The sequence below is a fragment of the Netta rufina genome (genome assembly GCF_964035555.1).
Source record: "Netta rufina genome assembly, chromosome: 1".
Lineage (NCBI taxonomy): Eukaryota > Metazoa > Chordata > Aves > Anseriformes > Anatidae > Netta > Netta rufina.
The window spans coordinates 36,218,528-36,243,080 of record NC_140123.1 but is presented as its reverse complement, the minus strand read 5'-3'; the positions used below and the strand labels follow the sequence as shown (position 1 = coordinate 36,243,080).

The 24,553-nt window shown below is 34.4% G+C and overlaps 1 protein-coding gene across 1 annotated transcript in view; it reads right to left on the bottom strand.

Annotated features, from left to right (window-relative positions):
- Nucleotides 1-4,517: 4,517 nt before the first annotated feature.
- The window catches only part of TDRD3 (tudor domain containing 3), a 104,166-nt gene continuing 84,130 nt past the window's right edge, over nt 4,518-24,553 (bottom strand). Inside the window, exons 13-14 of the mRNA XM_084294136.1 lie at nt 9,219-9,355; nt 4,518-4,759 (exon numbers count right to left, since the gene is read on the bottom strand). Of these exons, the coding sequence (XP_084150262.1) occupies nt 9,236-9,355 (120 nt within the window). The 3' untranslated portion in view covers nt 4,518-4,759; nt 9,219-9,235. The remainder of the gene's footprint in view (nt 4,760-9,218; nt 9,356-24,553) is intronic.

The window sequence follows — 24,553 nt, the reverse complement described above, 5'->3', positions numbered from 1 at the left end:
CACTTGTTTGCCATCCCACAGTTTCTAGTTATTTGAAAACAGGTAAGATTTATTTTCAATAAATACTAGATTCTGGTTGCATTTATACTGTCATAATATCCAGAATGCAATTATATCCATCAACAGCCCACATGTTGCTATGGAAACTGCCTTTTTTTTTATGGTCTCTCAATCTTGCAAGAAAATGAAGTATTGATGTAATTTGTCTTTATTTTATTATTTGGAATCATTCTCAAAACCTCAAAACAAGATTGTAATTTAAAGCCAGAATGAGCCAATATAAGCAACTGGTACAAAATGAATATATTAAAAAATAAATAGAAAGGTATTATGAGCCTTTACCACTGCTTTGAAGGATACTAGTAATACACAAACTTTCCATATACATATAATGTCAGGACTGGGTCAGTTCTTACATGTTTGGAATACCTTCCCTGGTTTAGCGGCTCTCCTACAATAGGTTGCTCCAAGACATTTCAGAAACAAAAAGCAAGAGAACAGCTCAATAGCTGTATGACAAGTAGAAAACTGAACCGCACTAGCTAAATTGTGCAATTAGTCATTCCTAAGGCTCATGCAGTTCTCAAGAAAGATAATAAAAATTTGTTGGAGCCGGATCAAGTCACCTGATAAAAACACAATTGAATTGCAATTCTCTTTCATGAACGCATCTATAGGCAATTATCCAAAAATGATATGCTCCTGTGTTTGCACAAAAGTACAGGAGATATTTCTGCATCAAGTCCCCTTTAACCATAGTGCTAGAAGGGGATTGTTTACCTTATGCTTCCAGATTTGTTCAGCTACCTGGTTAGGGTTAGACCAACCCTTCATAAGCTAGTTTAGCTACTGAGGAGTTCTCTTGCAAATGTCTCTCCAGCTTTACCTCAAGCTAAATCTTTTTCTTCCCTGAAGCTTTTACTCATCCTGTATCTACTCTCAAATGCAATTCAAGGATAAGATTAATATCTCCTGTGATATTACCTTTTCACTAACCAGTGGAAATATCGGTTGTTAATACTTCATCTTGCATAAAGCTCAAGCCATTACAGAGATTCTGCGGAGACTACTCCAGAAATACTTCTTAGGAAAATGGAAAGGTGCTTTGTACAGTTGTTTCCAAAGACTTTATCCTGCTTTCAGCTGGGACGGAGTTAATTTTCTTCTTAGATGCTCATATGACACAGCATTTTGGATTTAGGATGAGAGTAATGTTGATAACACACTTATGTTTTGTTGTTGCAGAGCAGTGCTCACACCAAGCGAAGGACTTTTCAGCTTCTGGTGCTGCCCTGCAAGGAAGGAGGCTGGGAGCGTACAAGGAGGTGGAAGGGGACAGAACCAGGACAGCTGGCCCAAACTGGCCAGAGTGATAATATCCCACACCATGTGGCATCATGTGGGGCAATGAAACTGGGGGGAACCGGCCACGGGGACTGCAACTGCTCAGTGAGCGGCTGGGCATTGGTCAGCTGCATCTACTTGTTTTGTGTAGTCTTGTATCATTGTTTTTATTATTTTTCCTTCCTTTTCTATCCTATTAAAGTGTCTTTATTGCAATCCACAAGCTTTATCTTTTTTTTCCCCCTTGATTCTCTCCCCCACCCAACCAGAAGGAGTGAGTGAATGGCTGTGATGCCTGCCAAATTAAACCACAACAGACTTACTAAGAAAGAACCTGTTAGTGAGAAAATATGAGCTATATTAACATAAATAATATTAAATATATGAATGTCAGAAGATGTTAGTCCAACCCAGAATTTTGAATGAAAATATGACAACTTCAATCCGGTTTTGTTAAAAGATTCTGAAAACATTTAAGATAAAAAGAGAACTTTTCTATTCTTTGTTTCAAAATGATTTTGTATCTCAATAACATAAATGGGAAAAAAATGTAAAACAATTTTATTCAATTATACTGTTACCAACTTTGCACATAACTTTTAGAACGATTGAAATCTTTTTTATTATTTTTTTAATTATTTCCATCAGGTAAAAATTTTCTATACAAGTCCATAACAAGAAAAATCTTTCATTAGAATTGCATTCCTAAAATTCAAGACAGAAATTCTCATAAACTGTATTTCTAGCAAAGGAAGTCCAGGAGGGACCTACTGGTCAAGAAACTCAGATTGCCTCATGTTCTGCTTGTAAAATGTGAAATTTGTGACAGGTTTGTCTTGAAAACAGCTAATCAAGAGTAGCCCAAAATAGCATTGGAAATTAAGCCATCAAGTAGTGTGGAGTATCGGGATGCAGTTCTCTTTCTCTGCCTTCATTTAGCAACACGGATCAGCCCCACAAAGTTCAGGACCTTGCTTTCAATGTTCTGAAGATCAATCTAGCAATGTTAACTTCTTCTGAACATAAAAGCTGGGTACATTAATGTTCTTTCACGTATGCAATCCTTACTACATTATGATTGGAACTGTATTTGTGGTTTTGATGCATTACTCAAATTAAGGAATAATTGATAAACTAGATAGGTTTATCATCTTGTTGTTTCTAGATATAAGAATCAATGAGTTTGCAATCAATTCTTGCTTTTCAGAACAGGTTGAGGCAAATAGTTTTACTCTACTCAATCACTGAATCTCCAGAACCTATAGAACAGGCAGAACTTTCATACTTATTTGAGCTGAAACCAAAATAGCAAAGGATCATAAAATGCACTAAGAAAACATGTCTTGTCAAAGAGACTCTCCAGCTGCTTGCCTGCTCTGGTTTTCCAGTTCCTCAGCACCATTAAAGACCATGACATGAATGTTGGCTTTACTGTTTTCCAAACAATGTTCTCAAATATTTTTCATTTGCCTACAAACAGCTGCATGCACATTTGGTAATTTCAGAATGCCACAACTATTACAGAGGAATGCTGCATTTCTTTCTCTCTCTCTCTCTTTTTTTTTTTTTTTTTTTAACAGTTCACCAAATCAGGCTGCAGTCTTCTGGATTTTATGGTTTAATTCACAGGAGGAAAGAAAGATCAGTACACCAAAGTGATTTTTAATTTCAGAGACTGCTTGGGTATACTGGTTGTAGCATTCTCATTTAATGAAATACTATTTATAAAAAAATCAAAACTGATTTCTAAAACAGTGCTATGACTGCATAGTTTATGAAACTTTAATAGCTGTTTTAAGTGGTCTTAGCAATAATTGTGGAAGTAAAGCATCCAACATCCAATGTATTAGATCTACAATTTATTTATTTCAGTGTACAATTGTGCAGAACTCACCAGGATGATTCATAGTGTTTGGGAAATGGTCTGTAGTTTAAATCTAACAAACTTCATAAAATTTGTTTTATGTCAACTGATAGCAAAGAATTCAACATTGTGCAGCTCATGTTCTAAGCTTCCAAGTTTCTTTGAAATTGTTAATGAGTTGCATTACAATTCTCAAGAAGCTGCATTATGGCAGCAAAACATTTGCTTCCTTACTATTCTGCAAATATTCATGTGCTTGCTACCTCTGACTGCGTTCAGACAGCAATCCATATTATGTACTACAAAGACAATCAATTACATCATCAATGCATAACTTCTTTTTATCCAAACAAACAAGGTTCTGTCCAGAGTTCTGTATGAGCACTCGGAAATTCACTAGAATTAATTGTACAATTTATACCACCAACACATGTCCCAGGTAAAACTCTGTCTTTACAGAAGACAGGCTTTTTTTTGTCCATCTCAAAACATGTGCCATTTCAATCTTAATTAAACCATCCAAATAAAGCTGAAAAGGGACTTACAAGGTTTACAGATCTTGTGGTGCTTCTCAGTTAAAGAAATAGTTAAATTTCAACTATTTTTCATAATCACATAAGGTCCAAAGATATAGCTTAGAAGGAAAAGTACAGTTTGACATGTTTTTTCTTCAAGCGTCAACAATAATTGAGAACAATATAGTAATATGAAGCAATAAAAGCAGTTTAAAGCTACAGGAAAGTCAGAACCTACTATTCAACAGGTTGCATGTGTGTGTATGTGTATACATATTTATGTATGAAATATTTATATGCATCTTTCAGTATTTTTTGTTTAAACTACTTTCCTGTACCTTCCAGAATTGTTTCTATCCCCATAATATAAATATTCCTAAAAAGAAAATATTTGCCTAAAATTATTTAGGAAATGTTTTTTGAGAGCATTGAGTTTCTCCCTTTCAAACTTGTAGTTACACCTCAAAAAAAAACATAAAAGGCAAACTCGTTAATTTTGGCCTTTAGCAAATTTGAAAAAAAACAAACATAGAAAACAAAACATATTCAGAATTTCACTGTACAATAATTAGCTGAAAAATGTTAGCGTTTCACTAATGCTAGCCTAAAATCTAAACTCAAGGCAAAATCTAAATTCCTGTCTGCTTTTGAGGAAATAGGAATTTTACTTCTACTTTACTAGAAACAGGATTAGAACCAAAATAAATTCAAAATGAGTAAAAAACATAATACAGTAGTATTACGTTTACTAACAATGGAGGCTCAGTAAAAAGAATACAAGGCAAAGAACAGAATAGTGCACTGTGGTTTTATTGATGGCAGCAATGACAATCTGCTTCTTTCATATGTAAAAAGTATTCAGCTTCACATAACTAAGAACTTTAAAAAAGTCTCCTGTGGTATCAGGTCCAAATTCTTTCTGCTCACACCAGCTTTCTTTGTCCCACCATGTTGCCTGGAAAAAGTCAGAAGTTCTTTTAGAAGTCTTCAGCAAGTTGGAGCTGCCAGTGAATTTCCCCTCACCAGGAGAAGATTGCTGAAGAGGGGAAAGAAAAAAAAAACACAAGCAATAAGTACAAAAACGCTGCTCTTTGTGCAACGTACACTTTACTGCTACTACTTTTTTTTTCTCCTCCAAAAGAGTATACATCTGCTTTTCTGTACTTACAGAGATATGTATTTAGAAGAATAAGTCAGAAGATTGCACTTCAATGCAGTACATACATGATCGCTATAATACAAGAGAAGAACACTTTCTGGCAATGACTTCTTACAAAAATTCAATTTCTCCATTGGTAAGGACTTTAATACAAATTTCATAGTAAGTTTGAAAAGGTGTAGATTAATCCTGTCACTGCACAAAAGAAGACCAAGAAACAGATAATGACCAAGTACTTATAGGTTCGCAGTCTTAGGTTCTTTCAAGCTCCTCCAAAAGCCTTGACCCTTCAAAAAACACATTTCTGATTACTGTTCCCCTTCTTTTTCATACTACCATGACATTCTACCCAGCAAATATAAAGTCAGGACATATTTTTATTGCTGTTAGACTCTAATTCTTGTATCTTTATTCTCTAGAGGGAATATCTTAACTTACAGACCTGTTAAAACTAGTATTTGACTAGTTTGACCCGAAACAACCTAGACTGAGTTCAAAGGGTCTCTGATGCAGTGCTCTGACAAAATTCTGAGTTAGTGTCCTCTACCTCACACTGCTGGATATTAATAAACCATTTCTAGGGCAATTGCATCTACAGTGAGGTATTGACCTTAACATGATTACTCTGTTGCTCTGCCTTCATAGTAATCACTAAGTCAGGACTTCCCGCAAGTCTGCAGCAATTTTTCTTTATACCTGAAGTACAGAACAGCACAGTGAGCTTTTCAGAAGGACACAAATTATATTAAAAATAGTAATAATTAAAAAAAAAAAAAACTCAGGAATTTAGTATGTGTCAATACTAATTCCAGATTTGCAAGGGCAACTTCACCTAAACAAGTATGCTGAAAACTAATCCAGGAAGCAGTGCAGTTTTATTTCTGCGTTGTTGTACCAGTGCTAATAAGCCCTTCCTGTCAAGTGGCGCAACCCTGTGCAGGTACGTATGCAGTTTTGGGGTATAGGATGACATTAATTACTGTATGAACCTCATGGTTCATCTTTGATATGTCCCTATCATACTCAATATAAACACGGCCATCAGACCTTGTTTTTAGAACAGCCTTATTTGGTTTTGAAGACAGGGCACCTTGGCATTTTTAAATGTTAAATATTGCAATATGACAATTTGCAACAGATGATTTATAATATAGTCATCAACAAGAGCTTTTCATCTCTTTTCAGGAAAAATCATTTTTACATGATAGAGAGGTACAAGGGATATAAACCCTCTTCTTTCAAGCAGCAGGTCAACAATCTGGTAAAACATCCTTCAGTGGAAAGCTCTGGTAAGATTATTTCTCACTAAATTCCTTAAAAACTTCCCCTGATAAATCATGTCATCTAACAGGTTATTGAAAACTTGAAATAATATATATATAGATAGATAGATACCATGTTCTCAGAAGCTCTTGGGAATAAAAAGGAAGAAACCACATAGAAATCCACTTCCAGAAACTGACATTCAATATTCTTGAGCTTTCACATATCATAACACTGTCATACAAGTCTAGGTAAGCTGAAAACAAATTAGAAAAGGACTATGTTCGATTTTCTGCCTACACTTACAATCAGAGAGGAACTGACTACATCCTCCACTTACTTTTGGTAAAGTTTAATAGATTTTAATTACTGGTTTCTCTCCAGTTCAGCTGTCTTCAACCACCTCATTAGGTCACATGTAATAAATACATTTCTAAGTTCAACTTAGTATAAAATCTATAGCAGCATGAGATGTACTATGGGGAACTGTAAGACACATCTGATAAATATAATCACCACAGTGTCAGGATGAACATTTCCTCACACCACCTTACTTATCTAACAAGGCAAATGACATCAGCTATACTGGACTCTACATAAACTTCAGGAATCAAACCTAGCAGGTGAAAGCTACTCTGTATCACACAGAAAAAAGCTTTTAAATATAACATTACAATATTTTTACCACCAAAAAGACTGATGCATTCTTAAACTGAGGAAGAATTGCCACTGTTTGATGCTATTCAGTGATACCCCCAAATGCCTCACTAAGAGAAGGTAATGGGATATTCAGTTGTTCACATATTCACTACAGCACTGTGGCAGAAGGTGGGGGTGGAAAAACAACACATTACAGATCCTTTGTAAAATTAAGGTTTGCCTTGACTAGAACTAGTATAGGAGCTAACTAAGCTTACGTAGAGACCCCCTCCCCTGCCACCACCCAACCCTTATACAGAAAGCATGTCTTGCCTCTCCATTTTCTTCTTCTGAGTGATCCTAGCATCAAGAATCTAAGACCAATGTATTTAATTTCATGTTGTCAACTTCTTTTTGGTGTTAACATCCCCTAGCTGTTATATTATTTCATGTTGAATTGCAATTGAGCTTAATACTGGAAATTTCCTAAATACAAACTTTTGTCTGATATGGAAGATAATTAAAATAGCTAGATATATGAAATCATTTTAATATAAAATACACAAATAGTCTAATTGAATAACTGTTACCCATTTAGAGATAGCTTCCGCTTAGTTAAAATGGAAGACAATTCAGTTACTTCAGCCTAGGAAAACTGCATTTAGTATTTTGATTCAGATGGAATGAAATTTCAATCAAGAAGTAAATTGCATTTTTTCCACAATGAATTGCTGTTTACAGTGATTATTTAAGGTACATACAACTCCTTTATATTTGCAGAAGATGAAGCGCGCAATATTCCAATAAAGTAAGGCTTACAATATTAGTCAAAACTTGAGCAAAGTTTAAGCTGCCAGTGATTGCACACTGCATTGGGCTAATAAGCTCAGTTTGGGATGACACATTGGTGCTAACTGTATCTTGAGTAGAGGCTGAAGGAAACTGTCCTGGGCGAAGAGAAGACAGATAAAATGCCTTATTTAATCACCTGAGGAAGACTGTTTTAAATTAGGATTAAAAAAAAAAGAATATATTTTGAAGTACTGTCAATAACAGATGTACTTTCTAAAGCAAAATAAGTAGTTGCTGAAAATTTTTATTTAGCTTTATGACAGCTGCTACTTGTTAACAAATGTTTATCACTTAACCAACAGTATTTACCATCTGAATCAAACCCCGTTATTTGGAGATGTCTGACAGAAAACAATAGCATTTGAATGGGGTGGAAGACCAAAACTTTTTTTGTTGTTGCTGTTTTTACAGTTGGTAGATTTTGATCCTTAATCTGCTGTCAGTTTTAATCAGGATCCTACTGGAATTTTCAAAGCAAGGTGCAAGAAAACCCACACAGAGCAACCTGTGCCTTATAGAAGTTGTTCCCTACTTGTCAACCATTTATTCACTCTTCTTGAGGAGTTACTATTATTCTCTCTGGATATCTGTTTTTCCCTCTCTCCCAATCGGAGCTAAGCCAAACACTGTTTTCCAGATCTGCTGTGCAATTTGAAAACATAAAAATTATTACCTGAAGACAAAAACAATGACAAAAAAGGTTTTGACTGCCCTCTACACTGAGCACATTTCATTAGGCTGATCACACTGACACCTCCCTGAGCTGAGGGAACTAGTTTAGAACGCAGCTCAGTGCATGCACCTGAATAATTTCTGCACACTTTATAATTATCTCACGACACATTTATTAATAGTGACTGATACATTTATTAAAAAAGAAAATTTAAGGATATGTACAAAAATCAGAATAATTATCACCTTGACAAGAATCAGGAATATTTTTTTTCCTTATATTGGCAGTAATCCCTCAAATGAAAAAGTTAGGTGAGCGTATGATCAAAATGCAAAGTCTCATATTATTGCATGTCAGAAATATCAAAAGCTGCAGAGATCAGCAGCACCTAGTTGGAAGTGAAGGAATGGAGAAATGAAAGAAACTAAAAAAAAAAAAAAAATCTTATAAAAAATGAACCAGCTAGTACCTAAAAAATCAGATGCAAACAACAAAGACACTGAAGACGTAAACCAAATAACATGCATCTTTGCAATGATTTATTCAGAACAGAGTTAATGAACTCTTGAGAATTAAGGTATTAGAAAATCCAGAAGTTAAATGAATGCAGTACAGCATATTTAATTTGGTTAGTTTTTTGTTTTATCTTTTAATGAGGAAAAGAGTTTTTCTAGTAATTAAGTTCTGTATTTGCTTGTATAATGGTAATTACAGTAACTTATTTGTTCAAGAACACTCGCGGTCTACCACCCAGTGCCAAGGGCTGTTATACAAACCAACTACTAGCAAAGTTGTAGAAAGTTCTCTCACAAACTTCAGAGACTGACGAACACTTAAGTATACAAAAATTCAGATCTACCTTTCATGAAATTAAAATCCATAAATAAAATGTCATTAGCATATATTTACCTTTTAATTCTTATTAATCAGTTTCTAGCTCTTGGGGGTTGATAAAATTGTTGAGTAGGTCGTGTGGACCGCCTTGGCTGACCATCACCTCCTCTGCGGAATTCTAGAGTTTGCTCATATGTTTCTTCTTCATCCTCCTGCAGGCAAACAGCATTGTTTTAAATAGAAGAGTAGTTAAATGCATTATACATGAGTAGGCATATACATATATACACACACATATGAACGAATGCATACAATGCATACATGCATAGAAACTGCTGCTTCTGTATGGATGACCACTTAATAAAGGGAGCGAATAGTCCCTTTTTATAAACCTAAGAAAGCTAACAAAAACAAAGTGAATAAACTCAAAACCCAGTCTTCAAGGCAGCCACAGAAGTTTTAAATATTTGCAGAAAAACAGCATACATAATAAAACAAAATTATTCTCCAGGAGTTATACAGGCAACAAACTCAAGAAGCAAAACAACATCAGTAACCTGCCAGAGCAAGAGAAATATCAGCTTTCAGGAGTTTAGAAATGTGTGTGAAATGAAACAAAATAATTAGGGAATGGAAATACACGGAACAAAAATCAGGCAATATGCATTCTAGAAACACAGATCTGAAAGAGCAGATACAAATCTGTGATGCAGTAATAATCAAAAAGCCTACAAGTATACTGGACAGCAATTTAGACATGAATTTGCTACATGCAGCAATAAAAATAACCTCTGAATAATGAGACAAGAGGTAATTACATGTTTGCAATATTGCATTCACTCCTGGTTATCTCAATGCCAGAAAGATACCGACAAATTACAAGGGAGTTCAAAAACAATAGAAATAATTAAGAGACTGGAGAACACGTTGCAAAGGAAGACTACAACAGCCACATTTTTTACTTTAGCCAAGAGATACTGAAAGGAAAATGATTCCTCTGATGCAGTATTTGAAGGTGGTACAGAGTGAAGAAGACTTTTAAGAGAATCACAATTTATAACAAAGAGAAATGCAAAAACAAAATTATACACTGAAAGTAGAACAAAATGTTATTGAGCAGGAGTATGACTGTCAAATGGTTTCTCAGTCGTAATTACTTTTTTTTTTTTTTTTTGATTTCTTAAAACCAGCTTCTAGCAGATACCAGGTTCCCTCTAGAACATGGTGCAAGAAATCCATTTCTGGGAAAAGTACTGAGCATACAACTCTTAATTTCCTTTTATTCACAATAAAAGAATGTACAGAAACACAAACTAAGAATATTTAATGATTGATTATAAATTCTGCAACAATATCAACACTTAGGAACTGTCATAGAGTGTAACATGCACATAACGAAGAACAAGCAAATCAGAGCAGTAAAATATTTAATTACAAGAGGCTAGAAAAAAAAAAAAAAAAACATCTACAGCCTAGGTTTCTTTCTTTTGTGAAAAATGAAATCTTACTCGAGAAACAGCACATCATTCTGAATCAGCTAAAATGTTGATAAACGTGCATTTTGAAACTGAGAGGTTCACACAACAATATTCTTTGTGATAAGGTCCGCTATTTAAAGGGCTTATCTGTGGTCACAGCTATATTTCCAGAACAGATTAGGCCCTACTAGGGAGAGTCTGCAATAACTGTAGAAGAAAAGAGAATTTCAGCATAATCAAATAGTGTATAATTGACTTAAATCTTTTAGTTTCACTGTAGCCAAAGGCTGAGAACGATGGAACTCCACAATAAAACTTACTTCTCTCAGTGTACCTCTTCTAGTGCATGCAGCACTGTTCCCTCACACGAAGAGGTTCAGAGACACTACTTATCCAAAGGAAATACGAAAGCAGAGGTCTAACCAAAAAATCCACACGTTTTGCAATAGTTAGCCCTAGTACAAACCCTGAGTATATGAAGCAATCTCCCATCACTGACAAGGCAAACAATACTCGCATCAACATTTTAAAAGGTAAACTAGGTGCCTGAAGCAATGTCAATACCTCTAGCTCCTTCAGTACACTCAAGAAGCTTCAATAGTTGAGAATAGTTTTCGTATTATTTGCCCAAAGCAAACAGCAATTGCAAGTTTTCTTAAGATTCTTTCCAAAAGCTTCAATCTAAAATAAAAGAGCTTACTCTTCAAGAGTAAAATTGTAAACCATCAACTGCTTATATCTGGGTTCTCCAGAACTGGAAGACTAATTGACAGCTACACATGAACCAAAAAATTAGCAATGCATACTGGTATTTTCAAGAGACTGCAGCGAACCAGACATAAGTTGTTCCTTTGTAACCTTGTTAGTCTTAGCTCAAAAAGATCAGAAATTAAATAGTTTAGTGCATAGTGCCTCACCTGTAACAAACAGCCTCTTTCTGAGGGTAAGTATAGAAGAGTAAATTTCTACATCAGCAAATCTTCATCAAATTTCAGAGACAATGTTGTTGATCCGCTGAACTCAGTGATATCAAATTAAAACTAGAATTTGTCTTAAACATGTCTATTTCAGTGCAGTATGAAAAGCTTCAAATGCATTCCAATTCACGTATCTTCATTAAGAAGGGCAAAAGCAATGTATGAAATCACATTCACTTTGTTGAGACTCTGCATAAAATGAAAACAAGCATTGCAGCAAATCACACGAGCTAGCAACAGAACGCCTTTCTATCATTCCTTCCTTCCTATGTACTGTTGCTCTCCACAAAGTTACTGAATCTCTTTGAAGTCTGGCATCTTCATATCAGAAGATAATTTGATGTTTCTTGAGTTTTACCTATTCATTTGAACCCAACTGGATCTAAAATTCACAAAAATAACATTTGGCCAAACCGTAACTTCATTAAATATTGCTTCTTGTTTTACAAGTAATTGCATCTCTTCTCTTCCACCATTTCTCGTTCACTGACCCTCATCCACCACTGATGTTTTATCTCTTTTGATTGCCATTTTAGTTTATTTCCATCTTGCTTTTTTTTTTTTTTTTCTGGGTCTACGTCCTTTATCTCAATTTAATGTGAAATCTCTCTAACCCATGCTCAAAACTGTCTTCCCTATGCTGGAATAGCATCCAACCTAGGCAAAACTTAAAGATCACTAATGTTTACTTCCATGTTGCTTCTGTTCTCCTACCTAGCAATTTCAGCCATCTACATATCTTCTGTTACAAATCTGTAGTCACTTAAGTCACACATCTAGTTATCAACTCTATTTTTCTAGCCTTAGCTGTTCACATTCAATTTATCAGTTGCTTGTGACTCATTATGAATTACACAATTTCCTACCTCTTTATAATGTAATGTAATATCTGCATTACATTTTATAAAGCAGAGATGGCCACAAACCTCTGATGCTGTCATTCTCTTTTTGTCAGAGTATTTTCATTCTCCAATTACCAGTACATGTTTTATACTACTGGCTTTATCCAAAAACTTGTGTTTGATTATCTCCATCCTTCAGCTTACATTGTTTGTCTAATGTTTTAGGATCAGAGACAGAGTTTTCTAGTACTTGCACAATGGCTACCTAGGGTTATGTACCCTGACCTGTCACTAAACTCAATAGCAAAAATACTGGAAACCGGCAGATTCATAGGAAAAAGCAAATAAAGGTTTATAGAGCAAACAATTAGATGCAGAAAAGTCACTGCAGCAACTGATAAAAATGACATGAGTGGTGGATTTCAGCAATTTTTAGGGATTTCAAATAAGATAGTGCACAAGGAAGCCTAAGTCATTGGGAATTGCAGTATTCATTCAAAGTTTTGCCCTAAGAATTTACTGTTACTATTGCTATTCTAACTCCCTCTCGTAAGACAGATAAGAACTCAGTAAGTATAAAACAGGAATAGCATGCTCAGTGCTTTTACGTTGGACCCAGGTATTCCGAAGAGCTTGTACCACCACCATACCTTATCAGCTGAGCTTAGTGAATCAGCAAGTTCAGTCAAGCTAAATGACTAGCTGCATGCTTTTACATACACTACAATGGATTTCACAGACGCAGAATGACGCTATAAATCCAATATTTAAAATATTTTTAACAGCTAATTTACTTTTTAAATAACACTCTTAGAACAAAGTAAGCTTGCATTTCATAAAAGTTTTCTCAATGAATTTCCATTGCAAACTTCCATACATTAAAAATAACAGTTTAGAAACATATATATGAAGTGAATACTTATTCCAAGTCAGATCCAAAAAATCCTTTGGCACTGAACATTCTGCCTATTTTAATAAGAGTTCAGTGCTTGAACAACTTGTTCTGAACATTTTTGAGAAAGATGAATTTATAGTGATGCAAATATAGCAAATCTGCACTTAGGCTTGGAAAATCATAACCAGAGCAGTCATGTTTTAAGTTTTATTACAGCTTGCATAACTCTTGAAAACAATGAATATATGGATGATGGCAAAGAGCATGACAGAAGTCACAGGCTTTGACTGCTGCATGCTCTGCCCGTGTATATTTAGGATTGCTGTTACAAGTAACAGCTGAGCAGCTCCATCAGTGTGCTACCTACAAACATGTTTCCTCCATCTATTCCTGCTTACCAACAGAAAACTCTGTTCTGTTCACTGGGCCCTTCTGCTAAAGCATTTCAATCTGTTAATCCATGGAGAAACCTTCCAACAACAAATCGGTGTATAGCTCTCTGTGGGATACTACAGATGAGCAGCAAAGCCTGTGCAAGGATGAATGAAGGAGCAGCACGAGGCCAAGAATCACAAGAGAAAGAAGAGACAGAAGCCAAAGAAAGCATACAACATGTTCTCTTTCAGTAATGTCAAACCACTGTTTCAGTTTAAGCTGTGATTTTAACTTCATCCACATAGTCAGAGCACGGAAAACTTGCTGGATTCAGTAGAACAGTGTTAGTTTACTTGAAAAATTAACTACTCTTTCATCTGCATTTCAACTCCCATTTCATGGCCCAGATTTTATGCTTCTCTGCACTGCTCACTTTGCTGGTGACAGCTTTCTCCTGCTGTTAATACACTAAGTGATCTCTTGCTTTGTTAGTTAAATCCGTTTCTTAAAAACTTGTTTCTTTTGCCTAATCATAGAGTGTTGATCTCCTTGAGTATTTTAAGTATTGAATTTGCAGTTCCAAATCAATCAAAAATAGACTGTAGGGTTTTCCAGACAGATTAAACAAACAAACAAAAAAGTCACACTAGAACAATAATGAAAAATTCACAAATTTCCTACAAAAAGCTAAATTTAATCTTTAAAATTGCAATTTATTACATATCTGATATTTGGAAGAAAAGGCATTGTTTGAAGTGCCTATAGTATTCCCATAAACTTTTAATAAGGTTCTATCCAAATATTTAAATGGATTCTTTGAATTCCAGAACTAAGAATGAAATCAGAATTTTGAAAAATAAATAAATAAATAAATAAATAAAATTGTCATTTAATAAACACCTGAAGTTATATCTTCTTAGAACAGGGGTAGGACAATTCCAAAAATTGCTATCTAGTGAGGTGTGAAAAGTACAAATAAAGGAAATTACCACTAATGTACATTTTCAAGGATCTTAACCAAGTACTGAATTTGTGACAAGCGCATTTTTGAAGTGTCTATTACAGAATAATCCAACATATTTGCTCATAATCAATTTTCTTTGCAAGTTATGCTTATTACTTAAAATAACACTTCCTTTTGCAAAGTAATCTTTGAGAGGGATAATCTTTGTCAGCCTGCAGATGTTCACAATTCTTTTTCATAGCAACATATCTATATTAGACTGAGCCTATAACCACACTGATTTCTCAGTTAAATTATGAATAAGAAGGACAATTGGGATTCAAGGTTACGCTGCCAGACCTGCATAGCAATAACCCTCATGAATGTCAGATGCTCAATACGCAGTTAGACCTATTAAAGTGCCTTTAAATGAGCCAGGGTAGCATCACATTTCTGGAAAAACATACTTTTAGTATGCTTTCACACATGGTATAAGACATTACAGTAGTGTACTACTGATGACTGAAACTACACGTAACTAATTGTAAGGATACAGATGTATTTAAATCAAATAATATATCTTTAAAATGTTGTCTGTAGTAATTACATGACAAAGATTTTTTAAATTAACCTTTCAATTTAGAATATTAATGAGAAGTTGCACAGTTATTATTTTTATTTAGCTCCTCCCTGGATAATTTAGCATTCTTAAATTAGCCCCCACTGTAATTCATATCCTTCTAACACAACCATTTTCATCATACAGAATCAATTGGTTCTATGTTTCAGGATTTTACTTCTCTTAGCAAAAATAAGCTGCTCTGATTTCTTAAAAATTGAACAATATTATGATTTTTAAATTTAAAGGAATTGCAATGGATTGCAAGCAAATTTAGAAGTCAAAACATGTTGTCCAGATTTCTAATTAATTTTAAATTATCCTTAAGACCAAAACCATTAACTCTTACTAAAACAGGTACCTTTATATAGCATCTGCGAAAATAAATTGAGAGGAAGGCAAAGCTAATGATAACAATATGAAATCTGATACTTTTTCATTCTTGAATCAAGAATGAATGTGGAAAACAATCACAAGACACATGAAAGGCAACACACATTTCCAAACTCACAAAACCAGAGCAACAACACGTAAGCTAAATATACTTTCATCCTTCCCCACTGTCTGTATCACTATCTTTCTCCATACATATATATAGATAGACATCCAAATATATTTTGCGGAATTGATGAAGAAAGAGCTAAAGCAAGCTCTTTTTCTTTAGTTTTGGATGAGAAAGCTTTTCTGAATCTGGTATCTAGAATATTCACAAAAAAAGCTTAAGGAGAAAAAACCCTGCAGAACACACAGGAAAAGACTCTTTAAATTATTCAAATAAGCATAAAACAAAAATCCTAAACCAAAGTATTTGCTGATGTGCTTTTCCACATTTTTCCTCTCTCCCATGAAGAAAGCACTGCTACTGTATTGACTTGTGGATAGAACCACAGAGCTGGTGAACTGCAGGATATTTGATCAGTAGACTAGCCAAGACCTATTGTAATGTATGGAAACAGTAGCATTATACTAAAAACAGCAGCAAAAACAGAAAAATGGTAACAAAATGGAAGGATCACGTATATTGGGTATGTTTGGCCTTCCGGTATAAATAGATATATATATTTTTTTTAAGCCAAAGACTTATTCGGAATTGGTAGGAATCTGTAATTAAATTAATCTGTTCATTGAATCTATCTATATATTTTTTTCTATTAGTACATGCCCCAGGAAATTTGACTTTGGCCACTTCTGATAATGAAGTGCAACTTCATCAGCAGTAGGGACTAGGGCTTCAAAGCTGCTTCTTTCTCAAGCTGTTTCTTTCAACAAGCCCTTTCTTAAGGGCTTGTTGAAGCCCTACACAGGGCTTCAAAGCTGTTTCTTAGCATCTGCAGCGTTACAGTGGCATTACTTTCTGCCTGTAAAGGACATGCAGGATACACAACTGTAAAGCATATATAGAGTATACAAACCCTTCTTGCATTGAAAGTCATGAGCCCTTAAGCATCCAGCTCAACAACCATAAACACCTAGCTGCATATGGGACATTACATGTGTTAGGTAACTAGTACAGATGACAGATCACTGTAAGACAGTGGTAACAGAAATAGCAATGTTAAATGTATTACAGAAATTACTGAGAGATTTACTACAAAATACTACAACAGCTTTGATTTTCCTTAAAGGAATAAAATTGAAGTGTAGTATGATACTGTATTGTTTAATAAAATCCTCTTCCCCATTTGAACTGTAATTTTACAATAATTGTTTGATGTCATTCCATATACAGCCAAAATAATTCCTGCCCATTTACGTACACATTTAACCTACTTTAACTAGGGCCATCTTTCTCTCCTCTGTTTCTCAAATTATGTGAGATTTTGACTTATTACACAAGTAAAACACTACATTCTACTTTCAAGCTCTGTATAAAACCTTTTACACAACAAATCCAGTTAAGAGTTTTCCTAGTGTGGGAATAGTCAAATTCAAGTCAGATTCCAGCTGAGTGTTAAACAGAGCTGATTTTCAATAGATTCTGGCAGGACAACGTACATCCCGAGTTTTGAGTAAGACAAAAACATGTGATAACCAAATGCTGAACAAAAATTGTAGATTCTTCAGAAAAAAAAAAAAAAAAAAGAAATGCAAAATAGATGGATGGACAAGGAGGAGGATTTACATACTTGGATCTGAGACTGCTAACCGCAATGCAACAGTTAACTTGGACTCAGACATCAGAACTTCTTGGTACTTCATTGCTTTTCTTCAACTCTGAAGACAAAGCACTCATTTAGTTTCTAAGCAGACTACATTCCCATTACATTTCCATAAAGCTAGGATTGAGTAAACCCGGGGCATGATTATCCTACAGATAATTCCCTAGCTTATCTGTTCCCTTTAAGGGTATCATGCAGGTTATTCAAACTTGCCTTCATTCCCTATGGCATATAAAAATAAATCTGTAGCTTGTTGTGAAGTTTGGGCTTATGATGCAAACATTCTTTTCTGCAGGCTGGCATTATGTTCTCAGTAAACAAAACATTAATGAATCTTAAAAGTTCTTCAGAAATACATATTTAAGCCATTCACAACATACCCTAAAAGCAAAATTGAAATACTAACTTCAATTAGTAATAGCTCTTTCACATCGAGCAGTATCAACATATAACTATGAATTCTTATTTTTAATAGTTTCTAAAGGAAAAGCACTGAAGTGAATTCTACTATAGAAAGAACATTCACACAGCAGACATCAAATTTTTTAGCAATTCAGAAAAAAAAAACAAACAAACTGACAAACTGGAAGTGTTTAAAAACAAAAACAAAACAAAACAAACAAACATGAAATCAGAGTAACTACTTTAAGGAGTTATGTTACTATAAGAAGTAACTATGCTAATTTTGGGACTACAACAGCAAATCAAGTATCCATTTCCCCCACTTCTCCTACATATAATCCCTAGCCCTTCCCTCCTCCTTTCCTTTCCTTTTTTTTTTTTTTTTTTTTTAAATAAATTATACATCCAGTTTTTCAGAACATCAAGTTGAAAGATGAGCTCCAGAAAGGTCTTGTTTATTCTGGTTACACAGAAATAGACCTAAACATACTACCAAAAAGAGTACCTGCATAGACTTTCAGCATTCAGTTTCCTTGCACTAAGTGCATTCTTTTTAATTAAGTAAAACCACATACTTCTGGAGGGAAAACGAAGCATTTGCTGTACTGCTAAACCTATTTTGGTATGTAATTTTCTGCCAGCAAAATTTAGGAAGAAAATGCTAAATGGCAGTATGAGAGATTATCTATGCTTTTCTGTTGGGGCACGAAAACAGTAACAAAACCTGACCAGGAGATCAGTGAGCTTCCGTGACCTTTTATGCGAACCTCTTCCATTTTCAGCAGATGCTACAGATAACAAGCACTGGTTGCATTACTGCTAAGTACGTATTTCCAAACGTAGCAACATTTCTGGAAGAAATGTTCAGGAAGAAATATGTTCAGGAAAACTACCTCTGTATTCTTCCACGTATTAATTTAAAAACAATTTTCATGGAGCATGCTAAGTATTTCAAGGATTATGTAGTATAAATGTTGGAAGTCTACACCCCTTAGATGTTAGAAATTATTCATTAAAAAAAAAAAAAAAAAAAAAAAAGCAAACCACAATATAATAATAAAGGCCTTCTCTCTAGTGCTACTATTAGGAAAGATGATAGCTCTGTACCTGCAATGTCATAATCCAGTTCAAGTATCAAAATTTAAGTATATGCTTCTCAATGAGGATTCAAAACAGCAATTCTTTACATTGTTTTATAGCTAACAACTGTAGTAGTACAAAAGCAGTAGCTTTGTAGTAGAAGACTTGAAGAGCTCCTTCCATTCAGTTTGTTGAAAAAGTTAAAGGCTGTCCTGATCACAGTCTAGAGGAAAGGCTTTGACATAAGGCTCTCAAATCTAACAGCTGAACTCTGATGGCCAAAAAAGTTACATTAGGTAAACTAGAAACCATGAATTAATTTGAAATAGTAAAGATTACGAGTGACTGTAACCACTTACCAAGATACATGATGAATTCTTCATTCCTGTAACTTTTAAATTACACATTTTTAAAATTAAATTATATATTTTTAAGGAAAGCTTTCTGTATCAAATAGAAATTAAATTCAGCAGAATTCTACATCCAGTTTTATAAGGTATCAGGCTGAAAAAGCAAGTCATTTTTACACATTTCTTTTTAGTCTATTTTTTTTAGACCTGAAAGAATGGAAATATTAGAACAATAAGGAAGGCACGGAGTTGAGAAAGGTATTACAAAATTACAAATTTTGTAATTAAATTATAAAAGCTTCATTCTCTGAACCATTAGTCTTCTTATCATGACTTCAAGACTCCTACGCCTCGTTTGCTTTGAGTTTCCTTTAAAAATCCCCCAACTACAGTTACCACATAAGAGGATCAATGAAAAAACAAGGTAAGCCTTTCTCATGCTCAAACTACGGACAAACACAGAAAGAGAGAAAATTGCCTCAAACACAGAAAGGAGAAAGCTACATTTGCACTACTAATACATACATAAATACACGTAACTTAAACTGAAGCTAGCATCTAAAGGAATAAGACTAAAATGACTTCTATCTCCTTCTGACTCAGCCTTTAAAAAAAATAATAAAAAAAAAGAGGGAAATACATATATATATACACACACATATGCAAAAATAGTTTTATATTTACAAAAAGACAACTTGACTAATTTAGCAAAAACATTAACACACTTTGTGTGAAGTTTAAGCAAATATTACTTCTCTAGAACTTTGAAAATTTAGATATACCAACCAAGTTCTGAGAACACTTTTTTTTTTCCTTAGGAAAGTTGTCAGACAAAACCATTTCCTCATCTGTTTATGCTCCTCAGAGACATTTCAAGAAAATCTGATTAACTGTTGCCATTCTCCAACAACATGAACAATAACATCCAGCTCAGGTAATATGCTCGTTTATTAATATTTAAAATGTCTCTCTTCCGAGTGAAAGAAGCTTGCAAATGACACTATTAATATGAAGAAAAGAAAGTACCACTAGAGTCCCTGCCGTCGTTACAAGCCTTACAAAAGCTTACCCTACCAGAATAAACCAACAAAAACAGAAAGCAGAGCAGTAATTCCATATTCTTTTTAAAATTATGCAGAGAAAACAATCACTTTTCTGCAAATAACTGCTTTCACACTCGATGTGTTGTTACATTATGGAAGAGTTCTTGTTTACAGATATTGTTATGGGTAATGCTTACAAGTCAAACAAGAAGAGAAAAAAAGTCTTGGACATTAGCCATGTCTGTCCAACGAAGCCAGTGCACACATAATGCTTCAATTCAACATGTGCTGTACACAGTATGAGGGAATATGATGTAGAATGATATGCACATACTCCACTACTAATTAGGGTTGTCATAGCTTCTCTTCTGCAATACCAAGCCTTTGGTACCGTGTCTCTCTTCCCTAGAGAACAATCAGTTGGGAATACTATGCCAATTTCTCCGGTTTCATCCTTAATTTAAATCCTGTGTATTAAGTAATGAAGGAGGACAAACTCGGTACCCTGAAACGTGAACGAAGCAGGAAAATCAGAAGAGAAACAGGTGACAAGTCCAGTCCAGACATTTTTACACATCCAACCTCTTGAACACACTTCAAGATGCAGAACGGTGCTTAAATAGGAAGAACTTGTGTTCAACCTCAACAAATCCCATACCGAGAAAGTCTTGAAATAAGAAAGTTTTTAATCACATGGTTTTTAATCACAAGTTTTTAATCACAGGATCGAACAATACTTAAAACAAGTTAAGCCATGCTATCCCACACCAAAACACAAGTCACTTTCAAGGAAGGTATTTAGTGAGGAACTCACTCAAAACAAACAAACTAAGGAGCCCATGTCCTGTGATCTCCAAGTAATCATCATTGTATGAAGCCACATTCAGTAACAAAAGGAAAAAACAGCAGAACAGCGTGATGCTTAAAGCATCCTATTTAAATTATCACAAATGTTTATAGTAACAACAAACTCCAAAAAGATTGCATCTTTAATCTGATTTGCACAGCTGGCAACTCGCAAGGATAGGTCATAATGAATATTAAATGCTCGAGTGGGTGACTAAGAGATATTCTGCAATGCCTGATAAGCATTTGCCTAATGATACAGACAAAAAATTGAAAGCCGTTGTTTTATGACCACTTAGCGTAAATCACTTCCTCTCAACTGAAATTTGCCTGCTTTTAGTTTGTTAAAAACTAAAATGTGCTTCCTCTAAGTGTCAATTATTACATTTCAGCCAAGGGCCAGTAACTTTCAGAGGAACAGTTAACTTCAGCTGTAATCACCTGTCTGAATTCAGCAGATACATGAAACTGAAGTCCCAAGAAAGAAAAGAAAGAAAAATGTGATTGATTTATTACAGTAAGTGCTTTCCACAATGCTTCTCTCCGAATTTAAGGCAATATTCCCAATAAGTAAAAAAATAAAAAAAGATTTTTTTAAAGAAGATTGACTAAGTAATGTTTCATCCTCAGAGGACAAAGGCAACTGAAATCACCATATATTATATATATGGAAAATGAGACCCATCACTACAAAATAGCAGCCTAAATCTAAAAATGCTTTAGTAAAGGGGCAAGATAACCCTTTGTGGAAACTAAAGTAGTAACTTTTTAGATTAAAATGATTTGGTAAGTATGTTTCACCACTCAGAACAAAGAATAGTCCCAAATCCTCAAAAACAGTCTTCATTTACTTACGTTACTTCTACAAGTAATTAGGAACTATAAAATGGTTCTAGACACTTTCTTACAGCACGGAAGCCAAACAACTATAAATACAGAGTTGTTTAGATGCAACTATTTATGGACAGTTTTTCTATGGTGATGTTAGATTTGGTTAAGTAGACTGTACAGTTCTATTTGAAGAGTCTGGTTTCTACTATAGACAATGAGGATAGAAGCAAGGTAAGAGATCCAACCAAGACACATTTACCTACTGCACCTACTTAAGTACTTAAATAGAAAGACTTCCTGCCTGACACAAAACACAGTAAAGATCATGGTGTGATTTTAAGACCATCCAAGCCAAAGAGCCAGAGCTGCCATAACAGACAGCAGCCAATACTTCCAGTCAGTTGTTATTCATGACACTGCAATGGTCATGAACAACACTAGATTCAAAGTCTTCATAAAACAGATAGGCAACAGCTGCCAGCAAAAGTCACTTCCAGCTAAGGGCACAGCTACCATTAACTTTTTACCATTTAGTGTCTGGAGGGTGGGTGGTCCAACACCTTCATAATGCTCATATAAGCTCACTTCTTTACTTACCTGAAATAGGTGATGGGTATAAGAAGGTTTTGAATTAAAAATTAAGATTTAGATTTTTTTTTTTCTTTTTAAGAATTTTAAATTTAAGATTTAAGAGAATTCAGCACTGTTAGAAATATTTAAAGCTCTGTGAGGTACAAGACACAACATTACCAAATTTGAGCTCACAACAAATAAAACAAAACAGGACAAGATAAACCAAAACAAAGTAAAACAAAATGTCTGCCAGCATGAATTACCCATAGTTCAAGACTGTTTTCTTTCAACACTTTCCTCACTGGAGGGCCTTAAAACAGATGAGCTGAAAAGTGGTTTTTTGGACTCCACAGAAAACAAATTACAGAAAAACTAGGATTTTACATACCTTGATAATATTTTTTGCTCCATCTCTTTAAGCAGAAATACAGTGCAAAATACAGGAAGAAGAAACTAAGCTGAACTACAGACTGCACTTTAACATTTTGAAGTGAAGTGCTATAAAGAAAAGGCTCCTATGAATTCAACTCTAGCTTGTTTTGAGAAGAACCAGAATAAGGCCATAACATACATAGGAGGAAAAACTACAATCTTTATTTCCTTCATACAACAATAGAAAACAACAACAACAAAAAAAGTATAATCAGTGCAAATGGAGGTACGAGGCCTATCAAATCATTAAGGAAATACAGAATGTGAAAGGGAAAGCAAGGACTTGGTTTGGGGAAAAAGTGTCACAAGATTAGTACTTAGGCTATATACTTTACTTACTAAGGAAAAAATCCTACGTATTAAGAGAATAAAATTAAGACTTAAGGTTTAAAGTATTATCTTGACTTTATTTATTTGTTTCCACAGAACAGACTATTAATTAAGTCAGAAAGGCCCTTAATGTTTCATGCTTTTCAGTTGTTGGTATAATCTTACATCTTTTACAAGAAAAAGCAAGCGGTTCATATTTCTACAATGTTTTCTGGTGATATTTTTGTTGAGATTATGATATTTTCATTAAGTGACCCTTGCTACATTGAGGGAAATAGGTTACAGTACTGTAGCGTTACACACAAGATACTGAAAAACAGTGCAATCCAAATGTAATTTTATTACTAAAAATACTATGAATTGCATTCCTTAGACATATTTTGCAAGCACTAAGAAAAAACAGTTTTAGTGTTCTCATATACAATCATCAATATGGCTATTGAACGTGATTATTGAAAAAAATCCCCACTTTTTGATTTACCTTATGTGAAATAAAGCTTTATCTTCTATACTTCCAGCAGTCAGAAAGATAAATAGCAGCACACTCAGAGGGACTGAAAAGTTGCAAGGGGTCAGGGCAAACTTGTGTCATGGACAGTATACATTCAATTATCTAAGAGTCTTAAGATCACCTAACAACACTTTTTCCATTAAAGCGGAAAGTTGAGTGTTATACTGACAATGTCAGGCAAACAGGATCTACATTCAAGGAGGGGAAAACAGAAACAAACTTTGTACTGATGCAGTCCAGTTTCGTATTATAGAGTCAATATGAGTGGAGAGTAGAATGTTAACCAGCTACAGGTGAAGTCAGTTCCCCAGTTTACAAAAATGTAAAGAATTTTCATTAATTTCCTATTTTTGATAAATGTTGCCAGTAGTAAACCAGAAGCTCAGGTTTATTGCTTAAATAATATGTCATGTCACAAAAAAGGGGAGTTGTGATATTTTGGTGATTCTTTCAAGTGACTCGTTGAGCGTTGCTGGTTTTTTTCCTCTTATCCCATTGATAAACTTTCAACACTATTTTTGATGGTCAAAAATTAAATTCTATATTTGAGTACCAAAAAGTATGCTGGGAGAAGCAGCAAAGAATCATCTCACACAAAGTCTAAACTCATGCCTTTAAGTCAACCCACTACAGCTTTTCTTTAACAACTCTTTCAAAAAAAAGCCACTCTGAAAATTAGGACATTAGTACTCACATGCATTATATTTCTATGTTAGTAACAAGG